Source organism: Drosophila gunungcola, assembly GCF_025200985.1.
Source record: "Drosophila gunungcola strain Sukarami chromosome 2R unlocalized genomic scaffold, Dgunungcola_SK_2 000020F, whole genome shotgun sequence".
Classification (NCBI taxonomy): domain Eukaryota; kingdom Metazoa; phylum Arthropoda; class Insecta; order Diptera; family Drosophilidae; genus Drosophila; species Drosophila gunungcola.
In genome coordinates, this window is record NW_026453174.1 from 208,981 (window position 1) to 231,118 (window position 22,138).

Here is a 22,138-nt window from a genome sequence, read left to right on the forward strand (position 1 = left end):
GCTCTGGGGCGGCGCGACGCGTCGCATTTGTCCTTTTGTTTATTGGCCCTGCCATGCGAGTGTGTGTGTCTTTCGGTGCAAGTTTTTCATTGTATTTAGCGGAGGAGCAGCTATATGGATTGCGGATTGGGTTTCCCAGCTTTTCAGCAGGAGCGTCGGCAGCAACGGCAGCGGCAGCTGCATTAATCCGATTTCCGATCCATTGTGCTGGCAGTAGTGGCTGGAGCAACGTTGTGCACTTTAAGTTATATAATGCCATTGTTTGTTGCATATTTACTTTTTGACGGTTTGCTGTCAGTTCGCCTGCTCCTTTTGTGCTGCGATTCGGGCACGTACATATATTCCGTTTATGTCGTTAGCCCAACTCTCTATTCAGAGCCAACTCCATCTGTCGCCCCAGCCACTCTAAGCCAATCCATTCAGAATTTTTCGTTCCGTTTCGATTCGATTTGAGTCGTATTCTGTGCTCAGGAAAAGAAGCAAGCTGTTGCCAACCGTAACTAATATTGGCAGTTGCATTTGGGTTATTGTCTTTCTACTCCGGTTGCATTCGAAATGGGAAATGCAAGCGAATTTGGCTCAAGGGAGCGCCAATCCTTGCCGTGCGATCTGCCGCCGGTAATGAATGTTGCATGTTGCACGTTGATATCTGTCCATGGCCAATTGACTGAGCCCACATTTGACTACTTTGCATTAGCCTGGGATTTCGAGTGCAATATTCATTCGATTGCCTCAGGCGAATGCCTTCGCACACCTGAACATAATTTGATTTTATGCCAGTGCTTTTAAGTGACTGCCCACAAAAGGGGATTAGGCAGAATGGGGTTAAGCGTTGGTTGATTGATTAATTGTCCATCACAAATTCGGCTTTATATTGCCATTTCTTAAATGAGTTTTAGTTATCTAACGGAAATGCATTATGCGTACATTTGGAATCGATTTTGTGATGCCTCAATTTTGGCTCGCAATCTGAGCAAAGTTGTTGATACTTCAGTTCAAGATTATAATTACTGCCAATGAGTGGCTGCTTGCCCTTCCATAAGTCTCTTAATTAGTTTCTAGATGAACAATTTAAATTTCACTTGAGTTTTGCAGTGCTAATAAGTACCTGGAAAATTTGGTAAAATTGGGGAATTATTTTGCCACAACTGCATTTATTCAGCCGTAAAACGGTAGTAGTTGTAATGGAAACTTTAACGCAATCTCAGTTCGCTCCTGCTGGAAAATTAAATACTTTCTGATCGGGCACCTGTGCTACGCCTTTCTGCCCCGCATAACCCAATGTCATGCTATCCAGCACTCTGTAATCACACTCCAGCTCACCAAATTTAAACTTGATTTTCGTATTTGCTCTGGCAATTTCTTTCTGCCCCTGTGTGTTTTTTCTGTTGGCCATTTTGGGTGCTCCAATCCACCTACATTTATGGTTAAAAGTTTCCACTTTTTTTTGCCCACTATGTTCCGGATTTTGCCCCGGTTTCTCCGTATCTACGGTGCATTTGAGCATTGTGTGATGGCCACTGGACAGGGATGGGGATGGGAATGGGGAAACCCAGAACCTTAGTACTCGGGAAACCCGTAGAGAACATTTGTCCGTGGGTCTTGCGGTTGGTCCAACGTGCGTGCCGTTGGCCATTATTACTCCTCGCTCCCGATCGGAAAAGTGGGTTCGTGTGGCATGGCGGCATGGTGGCGTTGAGTGGCAGTGGCACGTGGAGTTGTTCTCTTGTAGTTCGGCATAAAGTGCATTTTGTTGCCATTTTTCCACGGTGCTTGGCTTATTTCGTTTGATTTTATGCGGTTACGTGAATTCATTCGAGTGGTGCTGCATCCGTCCCATGCACCTTTCCCTCCCCATCCCCTTTCCCCACTCTTTTCATTCAGCTTTTTACTCCGATTTTCCGATTTTCCAGCAAACCGCTCGCCATCGTATCTCTAGCATGAGCTTTTAACGTAAGCGATTTTTTATGTTCGCCTGTGGTTTTAATTTCAATCATTTGGTCGGTGGCTCGTTCACTTGGTCAGTTTGTTGGTTGGTAAGTTGGTTTTTGCCAAAGGGGCCCGCTGTGGGTGTTGGGTTGGAATGGCACTTGAAAATCAACGTTAATAATTATGCAAATGTAATGCTGATGTGCGCACAAGTGCGATTAGCGTGGAACAGATTTTAACGATTATCTTTCATATGGCTCGTTTTTTCTAGGATAAAAATCATATCAAGTTATTTTTGAAAATCGTATGCCCTTACTATTATTAGGAAAAAAATATTGAAGCTTGCTTTCTTTTACACTAATCTAATTTATTTTCTAGGTACCTAAGCCACACACACGTGCACATGGCTAATTGCTGTATCATTTGGCTATGGCTTTAATGCTTTAATGGCCACTTGAGCAGCAAAAGTTGAGGTTTGTTCCGGCCACTTTTTCATCTCTGCTTTCTCTGCCCTCCGCCTCTACATATGCTACAAATTAGTTATAATTAAGTCGGAGCACACGTTGCTCCAGAGTCTGGAGTCCCCAGAACGGAGAACTCTACGTGCCGCCTCCAAGTGTTTTAATAAGCCGCCTGTATAACCCACTCCCCCTCTGTTGCCCTCTGCGCCAAAGTAACACAATTCGCGCTGCCAAGTTGCTTACTAGACGCATTAAATGTAATTAGCTGCGCTAAGGTTAACACAGAACTACAGTTAAGTCAGCGGGGTCTGGCAGTCGCTCCCTAATTAGTTATCTAAAGTTAGTTGGCGACACTAATGGCACTGCCACTACAGCAACAGCTAGGACTACAACTACAACTACAACTACAACCACAACAACACCTAAAACTACATCTACAACTAGAGCATTAGCGGAGTGGCTGGATTGTGTAGCATACTTTGCCGCATTAGCATTTCGCCTTGGCCGGCGCGGCATCGCAAATCATTTGCTCAAGTGCAGAAACAAAACAGGGCCAAAGTGATGCCTTACTTTTTATTTCCCATATTTTCGCCGCGCATTGTTTGCCCCGCTTGTGTGCGCGTCCGTAAATCACTCAAAACATAATGCGCTGTAGTTAAAATATGCGCACAAAATGCTGGAGAAATTTCTTGAAAGTTTTTCTTGTTGCTCGCTATTTTTGTAAATATTTTTTTTTTTCCCCCAACAACGATTTTTCCTTGTTTTTTGTGCGGAAGTTGTGGCCTGGCTTATTGAGTTGCTTGTCCTGCTGAGGACACGTCCATAAATGTATGACTAGCGAAGGAGCGGGAGTGCAGCTGAACTGACTTTGTACTTGAACAAGTCTCTGAAAAATTGCTTGATATATGTTCTGCACGCCGAAACTTCTGGGTATATATTTTACCACGGATTTCGCGATAGATATGCTGAAATTTACATTTTATACCCGACTGACATGAGCAATGAGCTCATTTATTATTATGACTGCAGTTTCTATGGAGCGAAACAAAAATAAGAGTTGAATGATGAACCTTTTTTTTGGATAACCACTAACCATATAGCGTTATCCCCTACAATCAACATTATTGTTGTATAATGTAACCAATGTTTACTTAGTTTTGTTGTTTTTATTGGCATTTTCTTATATTGTTTGGCCCCCAGGACAGTTAAAATATTTTTGTTAATTCCTTTACAACATTCCACTTATTCATTTCCGTTGTTAAACGAGGGAAAAAATGTTTTCACAGGGATGGAGATGGCAAAATGGAGAAAAACGCCAGTGGGCACAGTTTGCGCCAATTTTTAAATTTTTTGCTGACTCCGCTTGAAATGGAAAATCATAATAAATAAATACAGTTTTTTATTATTACATATTGTGCGAGCAAACAGAGTGATGTGATGGAGGGGTCCCATGTTGTCAGCGAACCTTTTTATTTATTTTTTCATTTTTTCGAGGGCGAAAAGTCGAACTGCTGGCAGGCTGTTTCAATTTATTTTCAATGTTTCAAAATAACGGCGAAAGAAAGAAAAAAAGGAAAGTACACGTAAATTGAACATTTTAGCGGGCTTTTAAGCAATGTTCAAGGTACCCACCCCACCTGACAGAAACAACAACCTCATTGCACTTAGAACTTCCGCACGATAAAATTAAATGACGGCTGGTGCCGCACATCCCCGTATTTCTCCCTGTTCGGAGCAATCTATATCAAAGTGGGAACAACAAAATACACTGGAGTGGGAAAATCACTTATGGCAAAGTTGTTGCCCTAAAATTATGTTAACGGTAACAAGGTGAAAGCGCAAAATGAAAAATCACTTAAACAATTTCATATTTGATTTGCCTGTCTGCTGGGCGCTGATTCTCGGTCGTCCTGTTTAAAGATTTATAGAGTTTTTGCGTTCAGCACAGTTCATAAATACACGCATAAAACTCGGTTGATTTTGGATTTACTTTCCTCTTCATTTTTTTTTTCGTTTTTTTTTTTTTTTCTCTGGTCTGAATTATGGCTATAACAAATCTTCACCCCAGTTACAGCTAACGTCACGTAGCAACGGCCATGTCGGTGGAAAATCGGGAAAAGTGGGCAATATGGGGCAGGCACGAGGATCGGGGAACCTAGACTTTATTGATAAAGGCATAATTTATTTGAACAATCGACAAAACGCTTTTGTCAATAAAGCCAGATAAATATCTGGCATTGTAGCAGCTTTATGGTCGTTTTTTTTCGTTATTCCCATTTTTCCGCTCTTTGTTTTGCGGTTGCGTGACAATGGCCAAAAGAGTGGGAGAGCGAGTGGGCCAGAGATAGGTCGGCCTGGCACTCGAAAACGGTTTATTGCCGATACAGTGAGCTATGGACATAAAGCACACATCATACTTAAAGCATTGGTAGTTGTATACATTTAAAAGCTTAAACCTTTATGCTATCTAAAAAACATTTTCTTTCCAGTGAAATGTTAATGCAATTTTAATGTTTTTAGAAACTGCTTAACCTTTTAATTAACAGTTGTGTCATTTTAAGAAAAGAAAAACATTAAGTTCAATTTTCCAGATGTCTATCTAGAGCTTGCTTTTATTTTATGTAACTTTATTATAAAAAATTTTAAAATGCATTCAATAAAATTTTAACAAATATATTAAATGTTATCATTTAAACTATTTCAGTTTGTCAATTTCCAGAATCTACTGTCTTTATTTGAGTTTTACGCATTCATTTCATTTTTTTTAACCCTCTCCCTGTTTGCGTAATAATGTTAATACTTAATTGAAATGTTGAGCCATTTATAAATAAAAAGGTCAGTTTTAATGAACAAATTGGTTTAATTACATTTGAGGAAAGTGCAACACAAGTCAATGAATAATAAGCTTTGGTTGTCTTGCCGCCATGTGAAATATTGAACTACCACTTGAGATTGCCCTACAAAATGGTGACATCATGGAAATATATATATATTATATATGAGGACATGTTTGTTCCTGCATGTGTTAAGGAATGAGATTTATGCAAGTATAAGAACACTGAAACGACACGTCGCACTATTTTGCAATTTTTTGCTTCTACTTTAACGTGACATGTCAACCTGGGGGCGTTTCTCTGGCTTCAGGATTCAGGATCCCGAGTCCCGAGTTCCGACCCCCATCCTTGCAAGAACCCAACTCACTTGGCAGGCAAACATTATCGCCTACGTGAGCTGGGAACTCAAGTGAAAACAGCCGGCTGGATTGGTAGTTCGCCACGTGTATGCGGGCAAGTAATGTATGAAAGTATCTGTATCTGTATCTGCAAGCCAGAGCCTCGCTTTCGTCAATTTGTTAAGCATTCACACGTTGCACTGATAATTTTATTTGATTTTTATTTGATGCTACAAATTAGATGTTGATAACGCTGCTACTGCCATGCTCCACTTCAATTATAATTCTATTTGTGTCCTTTTTTTTTGTCGGTGTCCCTCACCCTTATCGTACCCTCTTTTCTTGCGCCAGCTTCAAATGATTATTTTATCGCTGTTGGCAAACATTTGTAAGCATTTTAATTACATTAGAAAGCGAACGAACACTTGAAACTTTGTCAAGCGGCAAGCGGCAAAACGGCAAACGGGGAAAACGGCAAACGGCAAGCGCAAAAACTTACCGCAGAAAGCACGAAAATAAACGCCAAGAAATTACAGCGAGTCGAGTGGTGGAGAGTAAAGGACCAAGTGCAGCCGAAACCGAAATGGAGCAAGTCTGCTGCAGCTGAAAACTGTCGCCTTGGCCATAACGACAGCATGTTACAAGCCCCTCAGCCCCTCAGCCACTCGCTTTTCCGCTGCCAAATGAAAAGTTGAAAACCCGCTGCGGCAGCCGAAAATGGCGCCCTTTTCGCCATTTGACGTTTGCCCACTTAAGGCGCTGCCATCAATAGATATAGATACATACCTGCAATGAGAAAGAAAGAGATGGTGGAAAATATTATTAATAAAGGCTTCGCTGCGTAAATATAAGTCAACTGACGTCCCAAGGACCCATTGGACCAAGTGTACGCAGTTTACTTTCTTAATTGGCATGGCCCTAAAGTACACTTGCTAAGGGGCAAACCATGACCTTTAAATTCTGGCATTTTGTCATTGGAAATATAATAAAGATCTTAAGCATTTCGGTTTAAATAATGTGTAAGGAGAATTGATTGTTAAATTTTATATTATCAGGACTCTTTCTATAAAACGTAAAACAAAACAATGTTTATTTAGCGGTTAAGGCGGTTATGCTTTTATATTTTATAAACTTATTTCCAGTACATGATCAGAAATGTTTTTTTTTTTTTATCAAAATAAAGGAGAGCGCAGCGCAACAAAGTTAAAACGCAAAACACAAAATGTAATTTGAAAACTTTATGTGCCGCCGTTTTGGTTTTGGTAAACAACACTTGGTCAGCGGCGTCCTTTTTTCTGTTGGAAGGAAACCTCCCCTTCGACATTTTCCGCCCACATTGATCAAACTGTGCGTGTTCCATCAGTCAGCACTTCTTGGCAGGGGTCTGTGTACATAGGCGCGCATGTGGACTTTGCTGGGGTGTCATGGGTTAACGTGACACCGCGACAACAAACAAACTGTTCGGACATGAAAAACGCCCCACATGGCTGAAATGGTCAGAGCAGACAACCACGCCCAAGGGCTGGTTTGGTTAACTGCTGTTATCCTGCTGCCCCAGGACTCTTGGCCAGGTTGTTTGCGTGTCCAACTCTCCCCAATCAGACAGACCTTCGACAATATATTGATCCAGACTGGCTCAATCAGCGTCAATCTAATTCAATACTTCATAGTTCCGGGGACCTAATTACATATGAATAATTAGGATTCAATTGCCATAAAAGATATATCAATATTAATGGTTTTATCAGGAGTAATAATTAATAGCCCTTGATTACTTTCCGGCACAACTTTCTGTCTGTTCATTACAAAGTTTATAAGGAGTATGCTTTTTGAACACATAATGCTTATAAATAAATAATGGGTTTCGAATAACAATGTGAGATAAAAATAAAGATTAAACGTATAAATTCAGCACAATCGGAAAAGTATGATTATTTATTTAATAGTTAAGGATTATTTCTTAGCCAAACTATATTCTTTAAGAAATTAAAATATTCCCCATTTTTCCAGAGACTTTATTCTTTTGTTAGATAATGCTTAAGTAAACAATTATTGTGAATGCAGATCAAGAGTAAATTGCGACAGTTTGTATCCCTTTGTGCGGAAGAAAACTAAGCCATTTATAAATTTATGCAGACTAAACTCGATTCCCAGTGGATGACCCTGCCGGGCAATTTCCCCAACCGAATAACCAAGACGGGAGTCAAGTGCAATTATAATAACTAACTGTAGACGGCTGGCAGCTAAAGCTCAATGAATGCGAATGCAGACCCCGAATTGCAGATGCAGATACAAAGATGGAACTGCAGATGGAGATGTGCGACCAAAACTTGTGTGCAATTGTGTTGTCTTAATTGCTGGCTCGGACTCGGACTTGGACTTGGAATGACACGGACTGCGACAAAAAGCGGTCCAACAATCCAGAATCCACAATCCAGATTCTAGACAAATGAAACAGGAAATAATGGGTGGCGAGAAATGGAAGCTGGCATTTCGAACAGAACGAAAACTAAATCTAACCCTGCATCTGAAGGTGGAATGAGATGACTGGCTGGCTGGCTGGCTGGCTTGCTGGCTGGGATGGTGAAAATAAAATTAATTTAAAAGTTTTAAACAAGTTTTCCATTATATGGCTGCACGTCGAGCATGGGGCAACCGGCAACTTTCCTTGCCGAGTAGTTAGAAACATTAAAAGTTATGCCTCCGCTTTTGTTTCCCCAGCCACGGTTCATATTTCGGATTTCTGTTTTCCGTTTTCTTCAGAATCAGAAAACGGATTTTTTGGATTAAGCCTTCGAGCTCTAAGCGATTCTTCAAAATGCCTTTGCGTTTTGGCTATTTAATTATTATTATTGAATTTTAAATGTCACAAAACAGAGGGTTGCTTTGTTTGCTTTTAGGCTCGCGAAAAGCGGAAATGGTTGGCACATTTTACCTGTTTTAAAGCCATGTGCTACTTCCGTTTTTCTTTTGGTTATAAATGACGTTATAAATAAATTATCAGGGCTATTTTCTCTGCACTCTAATTAAATTGCAGCTGTTATTGGAGACTAATGGACGAGGACACATGGCAGGGAAAACAACATTAAAACATTGCTGCGCCATAAACTAAATATGTTAACATAAAAGCCAATTGAAATTGACGGAAAAAATTCAAACAGCATTAAGCCAATGGCGAATCCATTTAAAAATAGATTCCAACTAACTTAATGAATGTTCGGAAATAAAACATTATGATTAAAGCAAAGTGGAGATAACTCTAGGTAGCAATATATTAATGTCGATATAAAAATGTCGCTTTGGTTTAAATAATTTTCAGCTTATGCTATCGTACAAGTCTTAAAAAAAAACAACGTTAATTTTGTTAAACTATTTGAGAATTTTTTTTTATATTATGTAAGATTATTCAATGTTCCAGAAAACTTTTATGGGAATTCTTGCAAATCTTTCTTTCAAATTAAATTATGCATTTACACGAAATCAGCCTCGTATAATAAAACAAATATTTATTTTTGAACAAATGTAACTCGGGATTAAAACAGTCTCTCCTTAAAAAAGCGATCCGATCAAGGGGTTTTGGTAATTTTGCAGCATCCATTTGTTCAAGGATTTTAGACTCAACATTAATGTTTTGTTTTACAACGATGGTGGTAACAATTTCGCCCCAAGCAACAAGATTGTTAAGCCGCCAGCAGAATGCCGTCACTTAACTTCATTACGGCTGATGCCCAAGTCCATGAAAAGCGGGGGGTAAAATGAGTAGTCGGGGGCTGGGGGAAAGCAAGGAAAAGCGGGCGAGGAAAAAGGCTAAGGCTAAGCTTTATGGCGTGCGTAATGCCATAGTAGAAATGAGCGCACGTTAGCGCAAAACGTGCTAAAATTTAATGTTTCAGGTTCCGTTCGAATAATGTAAGCGAGCGCAAAATGAATGATAAACGAGCACACGTCAAATTCTTGGCCAGACCGAACGAATCGTTGGGTTAAGGGCAAGGACTAAGAACTAAGGACGAAGGACGAATAACGAAGGACCAAGAAGCCGTCCCATCTGCCAGAGAAGCCGACACTGGTTATATAAATGGAGCATGAAAAAGCCAAAATAACAAAACGACCAAGTGAGTTGCACGTTTTCCAGCAATGAGGCAACCCTCCATCTTTTCTCTCTTTTTCGTATTTTATCCCCTGTCTGTGGGCATTGTTTGCGTTCGGTAAACATTGCCAGCGTTTTTAGCCATCCGCCGTGTTTTTGTTGCTAAATTAGAATTATTGAAATTTCCTTTAAGCCCTAGCTTCACTTTGGATTGACATTAGAGTCAGCTGTTTTAATGGGGCTTACGCCTGAATAATAAATTGTTCACCCCAGTGAATCATTAAATACCTATGTAGACTCTTGGCCAAAAAGGTGTGAAAAAGACTGCGTATGTCAGCTGGCTGGTAAAATCCGAAAAGAATGTAGGTACAACATAGACTGGCTTGATTATACTTCACATATGTCAGTCTCAGTCTGGAATTTTGAAAATGGAATCGCGCATAGGTTTTCCGGTCTTCTGGCCATACATTTTTTTTTCATCTTTCGGCCCTGCATTGTTTGCTGCCTGCACATTCGTTGACTGTTGACAGCTGTCTGGCCGAGGCTCATGGCTCGGACTGTTAGAGCCACGCTCCACCCTCGGAAAAGCCCGGAAAAACTTTTTGGCATGTCTACGCTTTTTTGCACGAGGCCTCATCGCGACTTTTGCTGTTCACGCCGCATATGCTTGCATAAAATCCAACTGTGGCATCAGCAAAAGCGTCAAAATGAAAGATAAATTTCGCACACACGCGAAAATCACGGAACAAGAAAGTTGCAATCACAAATGGGATATTTTATGAAGATATTAATTCTGTTAAAAATTACCCAATCATATAGCGTTGAAGTCTTGTTATACCATACAATATGTTTTTAATAAATTCATACAATTTTCAATATGTTGGCAAATAATCTATATAATAATTCCCTTTAATTACCAAAAATTAATTGGAACCGTATGCGTAGTCCCGTGACATCGACAAATTAATTGATATAAAGCATTGGCACATGCCACCCGATAAATCAGCATTGTTAATTACCAGTTTTAATAGTTTTCGATAGTCATAAATATGAAATGAACAATTTTCTTTATGTATCGTATTAATTTATGTACTTACAACTATAGGGCAATGATTTATGACGCCACTGGCCGATAGTCTCCGCTTTGAACTTCATCATACACGTATTTGTATATGCGAATGTAATCGATCAATTAAGGCTGGTGTTTCATTTCATTAAGCCCAGCAATGCGGCTGGTATATAACAATTAAGCCACCAGCAGCAGCCAATCAACGCTTAACTCTTGTTTTAACCAAACCAAACCGAACACAGTCGAGGGCGCGTCAAGTCGGCCAGACATCGGTCATTCCATCAGCAGACCCAAACTCAGACCCAGTCCCACACCCAGACACATTTCCACAAAAGCGACGGCAATGAAGACAAAACATTGCCGCTATCATCGCTGACCAGTCGGCAGACTGCCACTACCCCCTTAAATCCACCTCCATGCGGGGCATAATTTTTCATTTTCATCCCGACACCTTTTTCAATTTCAGCAATACAAATGTTTGAATTTGTGCCGCTTGACTGACTTGACTGCCGACCCCATAAGCCTGTCTCTGGAATCTCGTCCTCTCCTCCATTTCAGCTCCTCTGGGGCCGAATGCAATAAAAATTCAATATGCAGCTTGGAAAAATCATTTGAACACGGAACCAGTTGGGTCAGGGTTCACATTTGGTTACACTGAGGCAACAGTGACCTCTCAGGTGGAAAGCCTCAATGTTTTCGTGTTGAATGACCATAAATTCGGAAACATATGTTGCCATAAAAGTACACAAACATATTTGGCTAAAAAGTCGTAAAATCTATATATATATTCGGCATAGCTGTTTTACTATCTTATTCAAAAAATATTGTTGCCTTTCTTGAAGACCTTTCAAGTGATTTTAAACATCCCAAAAATTTATTAGAATAAGTCATGATATAGGCACTAAGAAAATACTTTTATACTCAATATAGTAAGCCTATTTTTAGTATTTGTTTTTAATATTTTTGATGAATTTCAAAATTTTTTAGTATTTGTTTTTAATATTTTTGATTAATTTCAAAAATTTTTTAATAGTCGAATAAGTCATGATATAGGTACTAAGATAATACTTTAATTCTCAATATATTAAACCTTTTTTCACAATTTGTTTTTAATATTTTTGATTAATACAGCCAATTGTCAATCTTTAAATTGGTTTAACAAACTAATCCAAAATGCATTCAAAGCTTTTTCCCCGAGTGCACCGTTTTTTGGGGCTCATTTGGCGTAAAGTAAGTAAGAGTTAGGTTTCCAAACGAAAGTGCCAAAAGTGGGCGGGAGTTGGGCAGTATCAACTGGAGTGCAGCCTGGAGTGTTGGCTAAGCAATCAATATGGAGCAGCCACTTGTTTGGCTTTCTTAGCCCGGCCAGGACTTGCGGCAAAGTAGCTCCGCTTTGAGCAGCTTTTTAAGTCCAGAGGTGGCCTCAAGTGACCCTGGCGCACACTCTTACCATATCTCGTTTGTGTTTTTAGACTAGTCTGGCTTTTTTGGGGGGAGCGCAAGAAGAAAAGCAATATTGCAGTTTTGACTCAAGTTGCTGCTGCTGCTTCCTTTTTGCTATTTATAACTTTTTCCTTGCGCGTTCAGAATATCAATTGAACACGTTCTCACACACACAATGCAGTACGAATTCCTCCTCAAGTTGTCGAGCTTAGAGTGCACTTGAGTTGAAAGTACAGGAGATATGGGAGGGAAGGTACTGAAACAGCGTTGACAGCGGAAGTTTTTTGTTTCCCCGATTTTGGTCCTACTCCCCATTTCTCCACATATTTAGTTACAACGCTCGGTCATGCCTTTGTTACAGTTTGCTTAATTGCAACGTTTTGTAACATAATTGCGGCACTGCCGTATCCGCCAGATACATTCTGCTTTTGCTGCTGCTGCATCCTTTTGTCCGCCTCAAGTGGCATTTTAGCCATCCTTCTTCCTTCTTCCCCTCTGACGATTGTAGATTGCGCACATTTTCAGTTCGAATTTCGAGTCCAACAATGGCCCATTGATTGGCCGGCGAACACGTACGATATAGGTTCATTAAAAACGCGGCGCGGCGCCTGCAAGTAGGCAGCATTTTCAAAGCTTACAAATCATAATTAGCGCAGCGGCCCCTGCATAATTAACGCTATCAGTGGGCAAACACATTATAATGTACGATTATTATCGGGGAAGGGGGTTTCGCCCCCTCCCCCCCACTTTTTTGCGTTTGCGAAAGGGGCGGAGGGTGGTAAGAGCTCACTTAGTATGCCAGACAGGCAGACACAGTCTCCGGCTGTAGGCAGCTGCCAATAAAAATATATACACCACCCTCGTATCCTTGGGTTTTTAGCCCGGAGTACGATGTGCGCGCTCATTCGCCGTTTTTTGGTTAGGTTGGCATATGCAAATGACTTTGGCGCCTGGTGCGTCATTATGCGTGACTCCCCCCGCCCCCTCTCCACCGACTAGATTCTTTAGCCACTGATGGTGCACAGTGGAAAATTGTTGGCTTTTAAAAATAGGACTCTTACCGTCAGCTATACTTAACAATTTTAAAAAATCTATCTTGTGATTACAGCCCCAGATATGTAACTCTTGAAATTTGAAACGAAACTTGTAATATTTAAAAGTAAGCAAATATTTTATGGATTACAAAGTAAACTTAAAGGTTTAAATTATAGTATCATGTCAATACAAAATTATTACAATAACTTCTTTAATCAAAACATCTTATTAAAAAAGCTAGTATTATAATATTAATATTTTATTAATTAAGAATATAATAGTCTTATGAAATGGTTAAAAACCCATGTTTTATGGATTTTTTCTTTAAATAGAAACAATATGAATATTAGATAAAATTCAAATATATAAATCGTATATGGATTGACTTTTTTCTCAAAGTGCTTGTGGCTGTGCCCAAATGAAGGTAATGGCGTCAAATTCAAATCGCGTCTCATATGTTTTACTTCTGTGCGCTAATTTTATGATCATTTTGGCACGGCAACCGGGAGGTTTGTGTGCCGCTGTCAACCCAGAAACATCTTCCTTCCCCATCCCTTCCCACCCCCGACCATTTAACATGTCACGTGTAATTTGCAGCGACCTTTTCCACCAACGCCCACCACCTTTCCATCCCCCTCCCCCCTGGCAATGTGCTAACGACCAATTTGGACCCTAAAATATCTTCCCCCGAGCCATTGTTGCTGTTTATACCCCCGTTCTTTGAATATTAAATTAAATGTATTTTAAAGTGAGTTCTGGTTTCTCTTTCTGCAAAAAATGAAGCCTATGCGTTCAATGAAGGAATTTTATTCTGGCCCATTTTAATTAATACATATTTGACATTCTGCGAGCATGCCAGGTATGTTGTGTATTTTTTCAGCCGCAGAAACAAACACCTATAATGGTCACACGTTTGACGTTTATATAGCAAATACCACGCAAATACCATAATCGCTAAACAAAAACCATATCTCTAAGTTCCATAAACTGTGTTATTGGTTGGTGGAGGATAGGTTTACATTTTTCGCAGCCAATCAATTTTGGGGTTGGCAAATGAACCGCCCGATTTTCCTGGGCATTCAGCCAAGTTCATTGTGTAAAATATCCTTTGTTGCACAACATTTGCTTAGTCGGGTTAGTCATCGGCTTCATTAGCTATGCAAAAAAAAAAACGCAGCCCATGTGCGTACTGTGTGGGCGAATAAATTAATTATTGAGGCTGCTGGCTAAAAGGATACTACCTTTAAATTGCGCGACAGTTTGCGAAACAAAAGCCAGGCCGGCCGCACTCGAGGACGTGGAACTTAGACAGGGCCGAAAACACTCGACAAAAAACGCTACAATTGCTGACTAAAAGATGAAATTCTACATTTTTAATGCGCCTCACCTGACACGCCAGTCGCCTGTGTCAAGTCGGGCCAGGCACTTCAGCGGGACACATATGAGGACGAGTGTTTGCGAGTATATATACTATATATACTTATATATATATGCGCAAAACAATGCAGAAAGGATTCCGTTGATGAGGTGAGGTTTGGTGGTGAAGGAGTAGCGGGCGAAGGGGGGAAAAGGACTCGGCGCGGCTTGTTAATTTCAAGTGGCATGTTAACTTTCTGACATTAAGTTGGCATTTCATGTCAACTATGCAGCCGTTGTTGAGTGCCTCTCCTCCTTTTGCCACTCAACCTATCTCTTTGGCCGTGTGTGTTACATGCGGAAAACGGTGTTTAGCAAAATGCCATCATTATGTTAATTATAAATGCAACCGGCTACGCCTTGGCTTAAAAGCACGATTGCAAGGAGCGAAGGACAAAGAGTGCTGTGCTGTGTGTATGGTATACATGCGCCTTTGCGGCAGTTACACTTCCGTTTCCGGTGCCAAAACGGAAATGCTAAAACGATGCGTTTTTGCCAACTCCGCCCCAACTATAATAGCCAGACATTATCTTTTATTCTGCAGATGTGTGCAATTATCGGGTAGTGATCTGAGCTCTCTTTGGCTGACCATAAAATACCATAGGCTAGCCCCCGATTTGCGTATGAATCTCGCATTGAAGTTCGGCCCCATGACTTGACACTTTCAGTTGAACTCAATTAAGCTAGTGCATAAACAACCCTCCCCTCTCGCTCTTACCATATACCTCTCCCTGTCGCTCTTGATTTTCCCTTGCTCGTGATGTAAATTGTATTTGATTGCCGTCATGGCTCGCCAAAGGTTTTAATTTGTTTTCGGGACTGCCTTTTATCTTTACTTTCAACTATTGGAAAATTTTTTTGGATTTTAACATTTAAAAAATAAATTGTATTTTATTATAAATTACAATTTCTTGAAATATAACTCTTGGCAAAATTACAATTTCTTGAAATATAATTCCACAATCAAATTAAATTTTCTTTTTAAACTAAAATAACCCTAAAACAACTGTGAATCAAAAAAGATGAAATTTTGTTCATGTATAAATTCTCTTCACATAATTTATTCAACTTAACCAAGAAACAATTCAGTTGATAAATGAGGTAATTATGTTGCATTGCCCCGGCGAGAAAAAGATAGCGATGGGTAGAAAATTCTCACCACTTTGCTTAACGCAAATTTACTGAAAACAAGGGAAACTTTTGGATGGAGGAACGAGGGTGGAGCAAATTGCGTATACTTTCATCATCCGATGGAAACTTAAGTTGGCTTACATGGCCCGAATCCCCTTCTTGGCCCGAAGTCATCATCCATTTCCATTCCATTCCACTAGAAGCAGCTGCTTAACCGCACTGACTTTTTGGCATATCTCTCATAATCTGTGTCTGTCAACGCCTTGGACTCCACTTCCACTTCCTCTTACTTTTACTCCTACTCCTCCTCATCCCTGCTCTCATCGGACTATCCAAGCGAAATCTCATTAAAAGTGTCCTTGCTGCCATGGGCATAAATCTGAAAATTAAAGCTCACAAATCGGCGGGAATTCAAGGAGAACAGCGACCCGAGAAAAAACTTCACCCCAGGGGCAGTTGTGTGGTGCTGTAAGGTGGCGATGCCTTGAATTTATGGGCCTGCCTCCATGTCCTGTATCCAGCCACTGTTCTCTCACCCGGTGCCGGAATAAAAACCCATTTAAAAAGCAATTATTTTGCGTTGATTCAATATGGCGGCGTTTGATGGATGCCAGCGAGCCAGCATCATCAGTGGCAGTACAGCAGCAGCAGCAGCAGCAGCAGCAGCCGAGGAGTCCAGGTGGAATCAGGTGGTCAGGTAGAAATAGCCAGCTGGCCCCCACTCTTTTTTTGCGGTTACCCAGTGACCGTTTACATTCAGAAAAATGTCTTGCAACACCAAGGGCATGTGCGATATATATTTGAGGTGACAGTGCACTCAAAAAACGGAACATATCATTATAAGTAGATTTTGACAATTTTTGCTTTCTTAATGAGCTGTCATTTATACCCTTTCCTTTTCTTTTTCTGTATGCTAATTGACCTAATTGAAGACTTACATTGGCACAGCAAATATTATATTTAATTATAATTTATACACCCAAAATAAAAAAATTAGTTTAGGTTTTATAAGTGTGCCATGAAAATAAACTACAGACAGTATTAAAGTATATATTAAAGTAAATATAACCCCTATACTTTTTAATTTCATTTCTAGACCAAAAAGTCTATGACTAATAAGTCTTATTGACAAATTTTTCATACCCAATAGTTTCAAATATTAACAATAGTTCAGTTTCTATGACAATTTTTTTTGTAAGTGTGATGGTAAACTATTTTCTTGACTTTTGTGTGCCACTTTTCGCTGTGCACCCACTGTAGCCACTGCAGTTGGCTCTGGGTTGGCTCAGCTATGCTTTTTATGACGGGGCCAGCTGCAGGATCTTCGAGTCCTGCCACTGGAGCCCCCTGCAGCCTCAGCAGAAATCTGCATTTGTTTGTATCAGAGTTTGGGTATGGGAACGGGTGTGGGAACGGGTAGGGGTGTGCTCTATCAACACTTTGCGCCTTAGTGCCTGCCATGCATAAAACGTTGTGTCCTTGCTGCGTGTCCTGTCCCAACTCTTGGGTCCTGATTCTTTCCTGGTCCTGCATCTGGAGTCCAGAGCGCAGAGCCCAGAGAACAGAGTCCGTGCCTATCTGGAAATTGTGCTGACAGGCAACAGGCAACATGTTGGCCCGCCGCCAACTCGGTCAACAGTTCGATGACGTATGCAGACTGCAGCCAAAAGCCGAAAGTGTCCTGCAGTGCGCCCTGTCCGCATCCTGTCCGCATCCTGCTGCTCAGCCAAGCAAAAAATATACGTGCACAACATAAAAATAGAAATAACCAAAAGGAATTGTCGCATCTGACCAGCCAGAAATTTTTGACCGCACATCAAAATTTAAATTAAATCACACAGAAACCAAGGATTAAAGGTTTAAGTGCTAAACAAATTAAATAACATGTTCTGTCATTTTGTTATGGATTTTTGTAAGCTCAGCGTGTTGATAGAAAACCTAGAAGCTTAGTTATTAATTGGAAAAATAGCCAATGTTAAACTCAATTAACGAAAGCTTTTAAAACAATATTTTTATAGGTCTTAAGATAATTATTGGATTAAATTTTGTTTCCATCTTCTTTCACAATTAACGCCACATTACTTGGGCTGTCCTTTTCCTAGAGTCTTCTTTTACTTCCTTTACCCTTACTATAAATCACTTTGGCAATTTGTGTTTTCCCCAAACTTGTTCTCTGTCGATAACAATGGATCATCTCGAACCTGCAGCCATAATCTTTACAGCACTACAGCCCCGGCCCATAATCTTTCATTAGGACCCTGTGTACTTTACACTCCAGTTCACACAGCATCCTTCCAACCCATTTGTAGGCCGAACATATTTCAATTTCCTTCGGCCAGGCCACTCACTCCACTCCCCCCTCACGCTCCCTGCCAATTTATTGCCCCTTCATTGTTTTTCGCCCGCCTGCGACAATCCCAAAATGTCTGAAAACATTTAGGCCGCATTTCATTTCATTACGTTTTTATCTTTTTTCGGCTCTAATTTCATTTTGTGCATATTTCGGTCGTGGTCTTTCCATTTGTAGGGCTTAATTAATTCCCCCCGAAATATTTATAACTTTTGGGCCCAATATGGTTGCTGCCGAATACTGGAAACATATTTTAATTTATATATCTTGGAGTGGTTGTGTGTGTCGGTGTGTGTGTATTTGGCTTGTCAATGGTTAGGAATCTAAGAAATTTATGCATGACTGCAACAGGGTCAAGTTGCAAAGCCCTTAGCCTTTAATGCCACGCAGCTGCTGGGGAAAGCTGGGAAAAACAAAAACAAAAACTGAAACAGAATCTGAATCTGAAAGAACTTTTAGCCCTTTTCCAGGGGCTATGGCATGGGTGTGGATCCAACTCCCCAGATAAGCAGATTTATGAGCTAAACAACGAAACTCAAATAACTGGAGACACAGTTCGGTTTTTCGGTTTTCGTATTGGATCCGGGTTCCGGGATTGAGGATTCGGAATCGTGGGTACTGGAGAAGCGCCCGGAAGCGTGAAAGCCAGATAAAAGCACACACACCCAGAAATATGCGAGCGGAAGATTTATGAGCGGACAGGACAGCACAGGACACAGGGGTGTGTGTGTGTGTGGCGTGGCCCGATGATGGGCAGCAGAATGTCGACGGAAGTGCGAAGCGGGCAACTATTGACATGTCCTTTTCCCCGGCAAAAAAAAGGAGAAAACCGCCCTTTTCATATCACAAATACGTACACAGTAACTCCAGACGTGAGGATAACTTTACGTTGCGGTCAGGAAGAGAGGGCAGACATCCCATCCCATCCCAGGTAGATAGGTGTCAATTTCGTTTTCATTAAGTTGCTTCTGCTTGACTTGCTCCTGACCATGGGGCTCTCTTAATTTGCGTCACTTTGCTTGGACGGCGGCTCTCAAATTTCAACAAAAAATATAAAACAACTAAAAGAAGGGGAAACAACTGCAAAGCGGCTGCTCTTTTGTAAAACAAGAAGCGGCAGCAAAATCAGCAGAAGCAGAAGCAAAAGCAGAAGCCCTACTTACGTTTCGTCTTCATTTTTGCATTAATTAATACTTATTACAAAAAAAAAATATATATATATATAGCAGAAAAAGGTAAAAGGAAGCAAAAGGCCAGCGAGATTCCTTGGTTTTTATTTTTGGGTCTGGGGTCCGAGTTTCGGGCTTTGGGGCTAGGTAAAATTTTAATCACTTCCTTCAGCGGCTACATTTTGGTTTCATTTTGTTGCTGTTGCTTAATTTAGTCGAGTCTTATTTTTTTTCTTTTTTATTTTTGGTAAGGTTGCTTTTTGGGCTGTGAGTTGGTAATTTGAGTCTGTTAGCATTTTTCTGGTGAGGAAGGGGATTTTCTTTGTGGCTGCCCCTAACCCAGCCAGGGACTTAATTAAAACTAATTCCATTTATATATAATATGGTACATTTTGCGCCAGCGACAAACGATTTTCACTTCCTTTTTGTTTAATTGAAATTTAGCCAGTCTTTGTCTTTCACGCAAATCTACAAAAGATGCTAAGTCTCGGGCAAACAGTCAAAAAGGCAGAGGAGGGTTGACTTTTTGGCTTAAAATCTTTTGGTTTTGTTTGTGGCGAGTTGTTATAAACAAAGCCGTAGGTTTAGGAGCGGGAGAGTTAAAAGGAAAGTTTCAAAGGAAGCTGTTAGTGGGCTAATTATCCATATTGCAAGGATATTGTACTTTTTAGTGAATTTGAATTGATGTAAAACAATTACTAAAATGTATATGGAATATTGAACCTGGTATTAAAGCTTTTAATAATTGTGTTTAGTATAATAGTTCCCATTAATTTATTTTAATTTCAAAGAAATCGCATTGTAATTTGATTTTCTTACCTTTTAGCAATCGCTTTGACAATAAGCATAAATTTGTATTAAATATAAATAAAATATTATGAATGCAAATCAGCCGTATGATATAATTACTCTATGAAAAAACCGCGGTCGAATAAATAGAATTTATTGCACCAAACATTCAATTAATATAATATCAGCGAAAAGCTCAATTGTGCCAAATTAAAAACAGCAAACAAAGAATGAAAATCGTTAGAAACGGGACACCAAAATAAAGCCAGTAATCAACTAGAAAATGTTTGACAATTGATGGCTGATTGCAGACAGACAAAGTGGCGAGAAAAAAATCGGCAAACCTATTTGCATTTTAGTGCCATATATATGTATAGTCCCTAATTGGCAGGCTGACAGCGGCAAAAACAACAACAACAGAAACAAGACCGATGGCGATGAGAAATTGTGGTGTATAATTTCAAATTGATTGCTGGCATATGCCAATAAGGCTAATGGCCCTAGCCGGAAAAGCGGGTGAAAATTGTGTAATTTATGAAGAGATTCGTTGGGCACTTAATTAACATGGAGTTCAGGAGGATTCGGTGGGAATCGGATATCGAAGGTATCGAGGCTAATTTCAAACAGAATATATGACCCGGCCGCCTGCATGTATTGGCACATAAATCACTGGACAAAATCACAGCACTCGGAGGAGGTGGGCATGGTTGGGGGCCAAAGCCGTCTTAGCCAGAGGCACTTACCCGTCAAGAAGGCTCCACATTGTCGTGCACTCATTAGGAGGAGCACATCCTTTTCTGCCACTGCCGCTGCACCACTTGGTCGTCCTTTTCTTTTTCGTGACTTTCTTTCATGTCAATTAATGCGACGCACTCTTCAAATATTAGCAGACATTATGTGCCTGTGCCTGTGCCTGTGCCAGTGCCTGCACTAAGCCCTCGGCTGACGGGGCTCTTAAAGCGTTTCCGGCGCAGGAACCAGGAACAAGGAGCCGGGATCTGTTTGCACAATGAGCACACAAATGACTTGCAGCACTTCAGCCTGGCTTTTTGTTCTTTAATCGGGGGCATTATTATGATGCCGCCTCCACTTCGACGATGATGGCGGTGGTGACGACGACGAGTCCTTGCGGGGATTACGTGTTGACGTTGAATGCGCCGCTGATTCATGATTCATGTCTAGAGTGGCTTACTTCCTTTCCCTATAACCAGCTGATCTTGGTTGGGGCTCCTGCTCCGGCTTCTCCCTCTCCATTTTCCTGATGCAATTTTCTTCCCTGGGAGCACCACTCACACTGACCACTTGGCGGCAACTGAGCTCTGTGCCAAGTGTGCCGCCGTATTTCAACGAAAAGTGTCACCAAGCTCAGCTCGATCCCGGAGCTTTTTTCGCAGAGCTTTTACGGGAGTATAAGAGATTGATGCGCAGGCGCATCCTTAATTGCTGCTCGGTTTTTCGAACGAGTTCGGCTGGCCGACTTCGTTTCATTTCCATTCGGCTCCGTTCGTGTTTCTTCGACTACCGAGCTCACATGTGAAAATTAAAAGCGCTTAACCACAATTAACAATTGGCCACCCTCACTCTTGTTTCCGGCCCCAACAAACAAACAAATTCCGCTGGACCAAACATTAATCAAGACAGTTGTGACACTAAAACTCCATCTATTAATCAACTAGGGCGCTCAGTAAATAGCCAAAAAATAAAAGTAGTAAGCGTACCGTCTGCATTAACTGATTGTTGTTGGTCCGGCCAGGAAACTTGTCAGTTTGAATAAAAGTTTGGACACCAGCCAGTTGCTATATCGAATCAAATCAAAGTTCAATTTGACAGCCAGACAAACAGACGAACCGAAAAAGGATGCCCGGAATTGATGTTGTTCTTTCCGATTCACCCAAAAACTTAAGCTTGGAGTGGAAACTTTGCGGCCAGAAGGCCAGTGCAGCGTAACCAGGAGTTCGGCAGTTCATATACCCCAAAACCCAAAACCCACCATCCACCAGCCACAACCCACTTTCGCCTCAAAGCCAATATCAATTTATCAATTAATGCGGCTAATGAGCAGGCGAATTGTGACTCGTTGCTGTGTC

General features: G+C 40.7%; 1 protein-coding gene across 2 annotated transcripts in view; it reads right to left on the reverse strand.

Moving 5' to 3' along the window:
* LOC128256605 (matrix metalloproteinase-2) overlaps positions 1-22,138 on the reverse strand; it is a 77,122-nt gene that overhangs the window by 29,012 nt on the left and 25,972 nt on the right. Inside the window, exon 1 of one of the 2 annotated variants that reach the window (XM_052987084.1) lies at positions 20,795-21,379. The exons of the other annotated variant lie outside the window; for it this stretch is intronic. Coding sequence (XP_052843044.1) covers positions 20,795-20,814 — 20 coding nt within the window. The 5' untranslated portion in view covers positions 20,815-21,379. Of the gene's footprint in view, positions 1-20,794; positions 21,380-22,138 lie in introns of those variants that run through there. 2 annotated transcript variants of the gene reach the window in all.